Source organism: Sorex araneus, chromosome 6 (assembly GCF_027595985.1).
Source record: "Sorex araneus isolate mSorAra2 chromosome 6, mSorAra2.pri, whole genome shotgun sequence".
Lineage (NCBI taxonomy): Eukaryota > Metazoa > Chordata > Mammalia > Eulipotyphla > Soricidae > Sorex > Sorex araneus.
This window is the reverse complement of record NC_073307.1, coordinates 151991501-152004050: the sequence shown is the minus strand read 5'-3', so window position 1 is coordinate 152004050 and position 12550 is coordinate 151991501. Positions and strand designations below refer to the sequence as shown.

General features: G+C 33.6%; 1 protein-coding gene across 1 annotated transcript; it reads right to left on the bottom strand.

Annotated features, from left to right (window-relative positions):
* Positions 1–6511: 6511 nt before the first annotated feature.
* LOC101551355 (olfactory receptor 5D13-like) lies at positions 6512–7495 on the bottom strand. Its single transcript, XM_004621635.2, has one exon. It carries the CDS (start codon positions 7493–7495, stop codon positions 6512–6514), a length of 984 nt encoding a protein of 327 aa, XP_004621692.2.
* Between the last annotated feature and the right edge of the window lie 5055 nt (positions 7496–12550).

Genomic DNA, 12550 nt, shown 5'->3' with positions numbered 1-12550 from the left:
CTTGCCAGGCTCTGCCAGGTGGGTGAGATACTTTTGGTAGCTCTCCAAGAGGGGCAGAGGAATAGAACCTGGGTTGGCCATGTGCAAGGCAAACGCCCTACCCGCTGTGCTATCGCTCCAGTCCATAGAGTGCTATAAAAAATATATTTCTGATTACTAATTGAAAATAAATTTTTGTAGTTTCTAAAAGTTTATTTTCAATTAGTAATCAGAAGTATATTTTTGTATAAGTTTAAGTTTAAGGTTTTTTGTATAAGTATTTTAAAAAAATATGTTACACAATTTTTTTTTTTTTTTTTTTGCTTTTTGGGTCACACCTGGCGATGCACAGGGGTTACTCCTGGCTCTGCACTCAGGAATTACTCCTGGCAGTGCTCAGGGGGCCATATGGGATGCTGGGAATTGAACCCGGGTCGGCCGCGTGCAAGGCAAACGCCCTACCCACTGTGCTATTGCTCCAGCCCCATAAAATATATTATACAAATTTTGTATAAAAAATTATACAAAAAATATATACAAAATATTATACAAAAACAAACAAAATATTGTTTGTTTTTCTTTATCGCTTCTGTTTTTAAAATTGTACAATATTTGTATAATATATTTTTGTATAATTTTTGTATAATATTTTGTATAAGTTTCTATATGCAGTTACTATAGAAACATTTTTAATTTTTTTTTTTTTTTGCTTTTTGCTTTTTGGGTCACACCTGGGGATGCACAGGGGTTACTCCTGGCTCTGCACTCAGGAATTACCCCTGGCCGTGCTCAGGGGACCATATGGGATGCTGGGATTTGAACCCGGGTCTGCCGCGTGCAAGGCAAACGCCCTACCCGCTGTGCTATCTCTCCAGCCCCAAGAAACATTTTTAATTTTCATACACATATACGTATATAATAGCATCATTAAAGTATCTCTGATCATTCTATTCATCAATTATCATTTTGCTAACTCTTATTTGATTCTGCAATAGTTACACCATATTTAATTTTATTTTACAAAAGTAGTTAAAATTTTATGGATACAATATTGTGTGCAAATTCCATCTCCAAGCATACTTTATTTTGTGCATTTTTCAGGCTTTGCTATTTGTTCTCTAGGGTTAGTGTGAAACCATTATACAAGTCAGGATTGAAAGTGAAAGCATAGCCTCATATCATAAGCATAATTCAGCTGATTCTGACCCATCTCTTACAAGCATAGTTTCAGCACTGTTTATATGAGCTGTGAAGCGGAGACTGAAAGGAAGCAATTAGAAGTTTAGCATTTACAGAAGTTTTTTTAGGTTTTTTAGCTGATTTAACTGTGTCATTTCATAAGTATATTGAACTTCCTTAAACAACCTGAAAGCCAGTCGTGGATTGCAAATGTGACCTGGGATGTCCTGTCTCTACACCACCCAAAATTCACTGGAACCTCCATATGTTGTGTGGTCACTATCAAAAGACCACCAGAGACAAAACAATTAGAATTTGGAGGAGTTTTGATTGACACCAGCCAGCATGCTATCCTGCTAGTAGCACGAAAAACAACTTCACAGCAGAAACACTGGCCTGTTACTAGGAAAATCGCATCCTGGTGCCCCAATCACTCTCCTATGAGCCTGAAAAATTAGTTTAGCTCACTTGGGCCACGTTCCTGAACCTGGTAAATTTATGCAAGTGTTGATACAGAAGAAAAAAAAAAAACGTGGTTATAGCAGGAGCACATGAAGCACACAGTCGTCTTTGGGCACATCCCTTAGGACCCCAGCCCATTGTTCCCGTTAGCAATCTGTGACAAGATTTCAGACTTTCGAAGGAAGTTCAGGGACATATGAAATGACACCGTTAAATCAGTTAAAAAATAAATTTCTAAAAAAGTCAAACTTCTTCTTGCTTCCTTTCAGTCTCTCCTACTCCCGGTTACTGCCCTCACAGCCCCCTTATTCCATTTCTACCATGTTATTATATATCCATTTCTAGCATATTCTACCATAATATTGCTGTCAGTAATATTGTTGACATTTTTGAAATGATAAGCCTGAAACTATGAGCCCAGTTTAATTTTATTCCTATTGAGCTACACTGAATAACAATGTAAAACATTACAAATAATATAACACAGCAGATATATAAATATGAATACATATAACTCCTTTTTTCTTATTAGAATCATTTTGGGGTCTAGGTCAAGGATAAGCACATTGAGATCAAGAAAGCTAAAATTACTTTCTATTAAAAAAGATCAGTGTATAATAATACTAAATGAGATGAAAGAGAAGGAACAACTGAAAAAAAAACTAGGTAGGTGACAAGGTAGATAACAGTTTGTATTTTTCTTTACAAGGATTATTTGAACCTGATGGTCCTTGAAAAATGAAGCACAAGAAATAATAAATTGGCTCACTTGAATGCAGAAAAATTTAATTCAGTCATATGGAAGGTACTTTGTTAAAATAAAAGGACACAAGAAAAATTCTTGTTGAGATCAATTTCTATAAGCTTAATAAATCTAAAATATAATATGAATACTAAGTGCATTTCAGTATAATTGTAAGAAATATAATCTCCCCTTTAAGGATTTAAAAATATGCTATGATAGCAGATACAATGGGAGAAAAAATAGCTGATAGAATAACCATAATAGGTGTTATGCATTTATACCTCCAGGACCTTACTGATGCAAACCCAAGAGAATATCATTCAAGTATGACTCTGGAGACCACACAGGACAATTATATAAGATGATAGTTTATTTAATTTCAGGTGTATATGCTTTCTTATAAATACTAGTAAATATTTTCATCTTGAAATGATATTCATTAATCTTTTTGTCAAATTCTGAATTAAATGTCAATTATCTCATATGTAGCTAACTATGAAGTACAGAACTTTCAAAGGAAAAAGCATCTGAAAGCGAAACTAGAAATAAGTATTTATCTTAAATTATGTTGTATGTTTTTACATAGATATCTATCAATCTACAATTAGATATAAAATTAAATAATTAGTTCTCATACCTGCATTGTTTTTCATGCTCTTTCTCATTTATTATTGTGTGGTGAGGTTAACTTTTTTTTAAGTGTTTTGAAGCACTGTGATTTACAAAGTAATGTAGTGTTGATTTTTTTTAAAAAAATATTTATTTATTTATTTTTGCTTTTGGGGTCACACCCAGCGATGCTCAGGGGTCACTCCTGGCTCTAGACTCAGGAATTATCCCTGGCGGTGCTCAGGGGACTATATGGGATGCTGGGAGTCGAGTCTGGCAGTATTGATTTTTAGGCATTCGATGTTCCAGCACCAACCCCACCAGAAGCCTCAACTTCCTTTCACCAGTGTCTGTCCCCAGGTACCCTTCCCATGTCTCCATCTGTCTCCTTGGCAGGAATATTTTTCATTTGGTTGTACCAGTTTGAATGTATTGTTCCCAGTGTTATTAGTTTTGTAGTTCAAATATATAGCTATACCACTTCTCTACACTACCAATGTGAACAGACCCTTGAATTCTGCCCCTCCTATTACTTCCAGTCTGCTTCTGAGATATCTTTTTTTATATTTTAATGAGTCATTATGAGATAAAGTTACAGATTTACAAATATATATAAATATATATATATATATACATCATGAGTACTTCATGAGTATGCTGAACGATAGCACAGCGGTAGGGCGTTCGCCTTTCATGTGGCCAACTCGTGTTCGATTCCTCCACCCCTCTCAAAGAGCCCGGCAAGCTACCGAGAATATCTCTTCCACACGGCAGAGCCAGCCTGGCAAGCTACCCATGGCGTATTGGATATGCAAAAATCAGTAACAATAAGTCTCACAATGAGAGATGCTACTGGTGCCCGCTCGAACAAATAGATGAGCAATGGGATGACCGTGACAGATGAGTACTTATCAATCAAACCATATTCCAGTACCCAACCCTCTGCCAGTGCCCATTTTTCATCACCAATGCTCACAGTGTCCCTCCCGCCACCCCCACTCCTACCCACCTTTGCCTCTGTGACAGACACATTCCCTCATACTCTATTATTTTGGGTGTTATGATTTGCAATATAGGCAATAAGCAGCCATCATTTTTGGCTCATGGTCTACTTTCAGCACGCATCCACCATCACGAGCAATCCTTTTAACCATCATTTACTCAGTGGTCTCTTCTCCATCCCACCTGCCTTTTCCCCCAACACATGAGGTTGGCTTCTTAGCCATGGGGCGATCTTCCTGGCCCTTATCTCTACTATCCTTAGATGTTATTCTCTTATTATGTTACTTTATATTCCACAAATGTATGCAGTCATTTGGTGTCTATCCTATTGTTTTTTTAATTAATATCTTTCTAATAATATGTGATGATGAGCATTTTTCATATGCCTGTTGGGCATCCATCATTCTTTCTCAGAGAAGGCTCTATTCATTTTGTATCTTGATTTTTATAGGGTATTTGAATTTATTTTTAATTATTTTTTTGAGTACCATTTTTCCCTTTAGAAGTTTCTTGGGGTGGGTAGTCCCCAAGTAGAGCTCTAAAGGGAATAGAAAACTAGGAGTTTCATTTGACAGGTTTTTAAATATAGCTACATTTAGTTGTTGCAATAATGGTTACTTTATTGGACAAGTATCTTGAAATATCAAGAAATTAGAACCAAAATCAAGCTGGAACAGCTAAAAACCAATGAAGGATTTGGAGAGATGCTGCTAAAAACAGTAGTAAAATACAGACCAAAATGCCTAATTAACAAAGATGAAAGAATCCACTTTAAAATTTTTGTGATGATTTATCTGCTTTTTTTTTTAAGCAATAGTATCAATCCTTTTATGGAATAGCTTTCAACAAGCCAAGAATCACCTGCAGGGTTCCCAGGTCAACTGACCACTCTGTGGAACACTTTTTACCACCAAATGTAAATCTTTCTAAAAGTAAAGAGCAATCAAATAGAAAACTCTAAATGATAAAATGTAATTTATTTTATGATATACAAGTATCACATTTACATAAACTTATGTGCATTTGTAAGGTATAAAATGATGAAAATAAAACAATAAACTTTAAGTTAAAGAAGATTAATTATGTTAATAGTTAAGTCATGAGGCATGAAATGTTGTAAAAAAATTAACAATAATAAAAATATTTTTAAAAGATGAAACTATTATAATCAATCTTTAGTTGATTTTGAGTTAATGTCCTCAATTCTACATAAAGCACAGGGAGTTGTTTTCAAATTTTAATGTTCTATAAGAGGAAATTTTAGTATTCTATAAAAGGGAGAAAACCGTAACATTTGGAGTTAAGCCTTTAACATATGATGTGATTTGACACAGAAACTACTAGCATATGAGACCTGAAGATGATAAAAATGTTTTCAGATTTGAGATATGTTTTTCTCTGGCTTAACATTTAACATAGGTTATTAGACAAATGACCCGAGGAAGATGACAGGCAGATGAATTTACATATAAAGATTAATTGACAGAGCATGATCTTAAATCTGAAGTTACTAGTTAGTATAAAATAAGTAAAGCAAAAGGACATTGATCACAAGAATATTATTATGCAATTATTGAAGTAAAAATTTGATGCCAAATAATGCCCGTGTTTATATATTTGTCAATAACCTTTCACCTAATAGTGTACTGAGTAAAGCTCGACAAAAGATATTGGGAACTCATATTACAATTAAATTAATATAAATATAAAAATCTTATAATTTCTAGTGAATAGCATAAGTTGGTAACAAATAATAAATCTAACTCAGTTATAAAGTTAGAAACTGAAATGCCAAGAATGAAATAAAATATGTGCTAGCACGTATAATTAAAATATTTATAGTGAACTAAGCTAGTGATCATAAATTTTTTTCTATTGTATTCTGATACTTATCAGAGAATAAGTCTGATTTCCCTGTGTGATTCTTGGCACTGCAGGTATGAAGACTATGATTAATTCAATATCAGATATGCAAGATAGTTCATTTTTAATTTAATCTAACTTTGTAAAATTATATTTAGAATAATATGTTCAATGTTTTTTATTGTATTTTTTATAATAATGAGTAAAATTATTCAGAGAAAAATACTGTTTATAATAGATATAAAATACATATACATTTACTTCAAATATCTTAAGTAAAAATTGACCTGGATATAACAGGGAAATAGAAATATTTATGCTACAAATTTTAATTAAGATCTTACTTTTACACTTATGAGCCATATCACAATTAATATGAATAATGTTATTTTATTAAGAAAAAGTTATATTTAGAACACATTAGAAGGAAAAGAGAAGAAGGAAAAGGAAATATGTTGAGCAAAATAAAAGAATTGCACATTCTTAAGAAAGATTTGAATGATTCTATAATTTGAATAAACTGAAAAGATTTTAAACTTACATTAGTAGACATTAAGCTGGATTGGTTTTAGAATGTCACCTAAATAATTGCAATATTTTAGTCAATTCTGATACCTAATAACTACAACAAATATTTTCTAGAAAAAGTAATTGCATATTTTGCTTCATATTTTAATCACCATATAATTTAACTTGAAATAATTTCCTAACTGTTTCTTTCACATCTTTGTTTCTAAGACTGTAGATCAGTGGGTTGAGCATGGGGATTACCACTGTGTAAAAGACAGAGCCCACCTTGACAATCAGCCATGAATTTTTGGAGTTAGGAACACAGTAGAGAGAAAGGATGGTCCCATGGAATATGGTAATGGCAGTGAGATGGGAGGCACAAGTGGAGAAAGCTTTCTTCCTCCCCCCTGTAGAAGGCATCTTCATGACTGTGATAAAAATGAAAGCATACGAAGTAAGAATGATGATCAGGGTGCTTACTTCATTGAAGGTAGCAAGGACATTGAGGAGAAGGTGACTCATGTAGGGGTCTGAATAAGAGACAGAGGCAATGGAAGAGTGTTCACAAACAAAGTTGTTTATGACATTCCTTCCTCTGTATGATGAATTCAGTAGAAAGTAGCAGAGAGTGGAGGAACAAACTATACCCCAAGAGTATGATGCACCTACCAACATGGCACAAAGCTTATGGGACATCACAGTTGTGTACTGTAGAGGTTTACAAACGGCCACAAATCGGTCATAGGCCATCACAGCCAACATGATTGTTTCTGTCACCACAAGGGAACACAGAAAGAAGAATTGTGTGACACATTCTGCAAACTTGATGGTTCTGTCTTCCACAACCAAGTTTTCTAGTAGTTTGGGTGTAATGACGGTAGAGTAACAGAAATCAACGAAAGATAAGTGGCTGAGGAAGTAGTACATAGGGATATGGAGTTTGGGATTGATCTTGATCACCAAGATCATACCCAGGTTCCCTACAACAGTGATGATGTAAATTATTAAGAATAACAGGAACAGAGGCATCTGGATTACAGGATATTCTGAAAATCCCAGGAGAATGAACGTGGCTTCAGCACTCTGGTTTTCTTGGATCCTGTAAACAGCAGAGCCAAGTTTATTCAGAAAGCTGACACACAACATCCAGAATACATAAGTTAAAATAAATAAAGATTGGTGAGTAGTGATTTAAAGATATCTGTGTTCAGTACATATGTTTACTAAAAAAACTATAATCTACTACAATCATAATTACAAAGTATCAGGGGACTTTCTATTAAAATATCAGTTTAAAATAAATTTGAGAAAAGAGCATAGGTAGATCTTATCAACAATACTTAAAATAATCCACCACAGGATTTGCAGAGGTACTTGTTTTACCAATAACAAACAACTGAAATTTTTGTATCTATGTGTGGTTAAAAATCTCGAATTGAGGATAAGTCACACACTTTTTTTCCAGTTTTCATGCAGCCTCACTGGTTTAATTATGATGACTTACACTTGAAAATTAAGCAGTGGCCTGAAGTTTATATAAATTTGTTTCTTAAGTGTTCACTGTATCACTGTTATCCCATTGTTCATTGATTTCCTGGAGCCTGCGCCAGTAACATCTCCATTTGTCCCAGCCCTGAGATTTTAGCAGCCTCTTCTTACTAGTCTTTCCCAATAATTGGAGGCTTCTTTCAGGATCAGGGGAATGAGACCTTTCTTTGTTATTGTTATTTGGCATATGAAATACACCACAGGGAGCTTGCCAGGCTCTGCCATGCAGGCGGGATACTCTCACTAGCTTGCCGGGCTCTTCGAGAGGCATATATATTTATTTCCCTATATGATGATGTGTTACATGGCTGCTTTGCAGCCACGCAGTCCAGGAAGAACTTATTTGTTCTTATAGATATATAAGAATTCATATATCTATATCAAATTTTCTTTACTGAAGAAGCCATAGGTCATTTTTAATTGTATCTTAATATTTCTGCTTTGAAGAATTATTCCTGTCAATAATAAATTTTAAGCTAAAAATAAAATTACAAAGCCATTTTTCAGTATATTGTCATTCTGTTTATATGCAATATGTAACTAGCTTATATACAATAATTATAGTTCAGTATTCCAGTGTCACATATAAATGATATATAGTATATGAACAGCATTATATATGTAATACTGTTTATGTGTTACAAATAAGCTTTATTGTTATATGCCTAATATTTCATTTGCTGAAGACTAGTATCACAGCATCATTAAATGTTCAAAATAGCCTACCTATAATTTAATTAAGATGGGAAACAGATTTCTGAAGTGTTTATTGTGATTTTTTAAAAAAAATTATATCAATTGTTTTGTTTTTGCTTTGCAGTGTAGGTTTCAAACATAGAATACATCACTTCCATATTGTATATTTTTGACTTCTTTATTGCTTCATTCACATTACATCTGCCTGATCTATTCCTCATGTCATGATGCTTTATTAATTTAACATTTTCAATGATTATGTTCTCCACAATGTGGCATTTTAATCCAGGCAAGAAGAATTACCTATTTTACTTATTGTTCTTGTTTACCATATTATCTGTTTGTTTTCTTCTGCAAATCCAATCCACAAGAAGTTATACTTAAATATATGGGTATTCAATGATCAAAATACCATTTCAATACATAAATATATGAATGTGACTTTCATTACATAATAAATTTATCTTCAAATTTATCTGGATTATACATAAAGCCTGTGGGTCTCCTAAAAGGTAAGTACTACCAAGAACAGTTTAAGTTTATAGAGTGACTTTGAAAGCTACCAAGGGAACTAGCACTGAGATCATAGGATCAGAATTGTCAGTGGAAACTTGTTCTTTCTGAGAGGGAAGAAGAAATTAAGGTTGACTATGTACTTAAGGTTTAATGATTAATCCTCTATGTCCACATAAGAAATCTTCATAAATGGTGACAAGGATGAGCATTAGAAAAGAATCCTCCATTTAAGTGAGGGGTGCACCAAAAGATTTGTGGAAGTGAATCCTTTCCCTATTCATAACTCTTGAATATCCATAAATCTTGATTATTCTACTTTCACTGTATCACTGTCATTCTATTGCTCATGGATTTGCTCAAGCAGGTACCAGTAACGTCTCCATCGTGAGACTTGTTGTTACTGTTTTGGACATATTGAATATGCCAAGGTAGCTTGCCAGGCTCTGCCATGCAGGCGGGATACTCTCATTAGCTTGCCGGGCTCTTCGAGAGGGACAGAGGAATCAAACCTGGGTCGACCACGTGCAAGGCAAACGCCCTATCCGCTGTGATATCACTCCAGCCCTATTCTACTTTATGTTCATAAATTTAAAACTATATCCCAGTATTCAAACAGCTTATTGAGTTTTGTCCACACATCAGCAAGTCAATATATACTGAAAAAGCAGTACTTATAACCTCTTATTTATAGTCAGTTTAACAAAAGTACAGATAAAACTGTGGTCTTGCAATTTGATATCTGTTGGGATGTGTATGGGTCCAGAGAGAAGCCCAATGGATCTGAAGAGTTAATGATTAAAATACTATAAAATTTCCATATAAAATGTGACAGAATTAAGTAAAATTGTGTGATTCCTGCGGTCTTCAAAGAGCTGTGCTATTATGGGAATTTTTTTTCAAACATATTGGACTTGTGTTCAATCCCCCAAAGAGAGAGTATGTAAATGAGTGATTTCTAATTATACATTTAGGAAAAAGTAACAGTAAAGTTCTAGATGAATTTGTTAAGTCAGAAATACATTATAAACACAATAAGAAAGAAATAATAATCCTGAAATCTCTTGGGGCTGAAAAATCTTGAATTAACCTAAAATAAGATCTCCAGGGTAAAAAATAATGATCAATAGTATAATTTGTAAATTCCCTGTGTTTCTGTCAAAATGTCTCAAGTGCATTTTTCTACTACTATGTACAATTATTGTCTCAGCTACTTCCTGATATCTTACTGAAACCTTGGATGCACTAAGAAGTAAAGAAAGGTCAGGGGCCAGAGCCATAGCGCAAAAGTAGGGCATTTGCCTTGCATGTGGAATTCCCAGCATACCATATGGTCCTCCAAGCACTGCCACTAGTAATTCCTGAGTACATGAGCCAGGAGTAACCCCTGTGCATCGCTGGGTGTGACCCCACCCCTCAAAAAAATCATTGCATAGAAAATGCTATAAAATTATTGTCTTTATTACTGGTTGTAATTAAGCAGTCTGTAGTTTCCAATCAGTTATGATTTTTCTCTAAAACCATGCAAAGCTACTAAAAATTCGACTCACAAACATAACTGCATCATCAATATATACCTACACTATATTTCAGTTGATCTTTTCTAGTTTTTTTTTATTTGGTAGTGTCATGTATTCTTCTATCACACATATTATATAATTTTTAGTCTTTTTTCTAATAGAACCCAAAACCTTAGAACAAAATTTTCATCAATATACATAGTGTTTTGGGGCTGGAGTGATAGCACAGCGGGTAGGGCGTTTGCCTTGCACACGGCTGGCCCGGGTTCAATTCTCAGCATCCCATATGATCCCCTAAGCACCTCCAGGAGGAATTCCTGAGTGCAAAGCCAGGAGTAACCCTGGTAATTGCCAGGTGTGACCCATAAAGCTTAGATAGATAGATAGATAGATACATACATACATACATGCATGCATGCATGCATGCATGCATACATACATGCATACATACATACACACATGCATACATGCATACATATGTACATACACACAGTGTTTTTATACTTTTTCAAATTTGATTCTGTAAGATTATTGTAGCAATGTACGAGCAGTCATGGACTGAGAGGGAAATTATTGGCTTAAGGATCAATACAATTGTTGAAATCTGTTTAAGTATGCTGACCTTCACTTTGGATATACAGATATATCTGTTCTTTCACTCTATCTGTTCTTTCACTCCACCTCTAGAAAAATGACATAACTCTGGTATAAATAAAGAAGATCAGGTCAATGTTCACAGATTTTTATTGAATTCAAAGGAATTGATAACTATCTTCACTTATATGAGATTATAAATTTCCATGAACACCTTTCTCAGATTTCCAGTGACACCTGTCATATTATTTTCCTTTCATAGCCACCAAGTACCCCCAGAATCACGAGTAATTTGAGAAACCATTATTTGTAAAGTGCATTTTTATCACCAATGATCCAATGATGTTTTGTTCTATACTTATTCTGAGCCATTATATAATTAAGCATATCATTACTATGTATAACAGCAAAAATTATGACATAGTTTTTGTTTTTTGATAGTTTTGCATAATATGATGAAGAAAAACCTGAAAACATTCATTTATATTCAAAACCCTTAGGCTTTATGAATAATCAAGATAAATCAAAAGACAGATTTATTATAGAGTGAAAGTCACATTCACATATTTATGTATTGAATAAGTATTTTGATCACTGAATACTCACTATATCCTAGTATACCTTTTTCTTGTGAATAGGACTTTGGAGAAGAAAATTCAGAGGCTATATATCAACATCTTGCAATTTCAGGAATCAAATATTTCCAGTAAACTGAACTAAGTAGGGATTAGGGAGTTAGATAATAAATAGTCATTTGAGTTTTACAAAGTTTGTTGGAACATAAGAGTAACATAATATCCTTCTTAAGTGAGTATAATAAAATTGAATTTACTTACCTTACTTCAGAATAATTTGACTTATTCATTTATGGAAAATTCTTCACTAAAATTATTGATTTTGGTAATATCTGCTGACCATTTAGCTTCTTTGTGAGATAATAGTAAACTTTAAAATGTTATTAAGACATTATATATTAAATATATAAAGGAAAAAATTTTTGTCTTTTACTGTTTAAAATATAACCACAGAGATATTCACAGAGAAGGAAATCTTAAAGTTGAATGTAAAACCACACTGTATTATATTTGTTTATAAACAAGGCCTTGGGGATGTTTACTCTAGAGAATATTATTGAAGTAGTGTTGCCCATGATTACAAATAAGCCATTAGATGAAACAAGTTCCTCCCTGATTTTTTAATTATCTTGAACATCCACTAATGATCAGGATCAATCTCACTATAAAAGTGAATCCATTAAACTTTTGTTTTCAAATGTCCTTAAAAAGTATAAAAATATAAAAGAAAATTCAACTAGTGAGCATGATCTCTA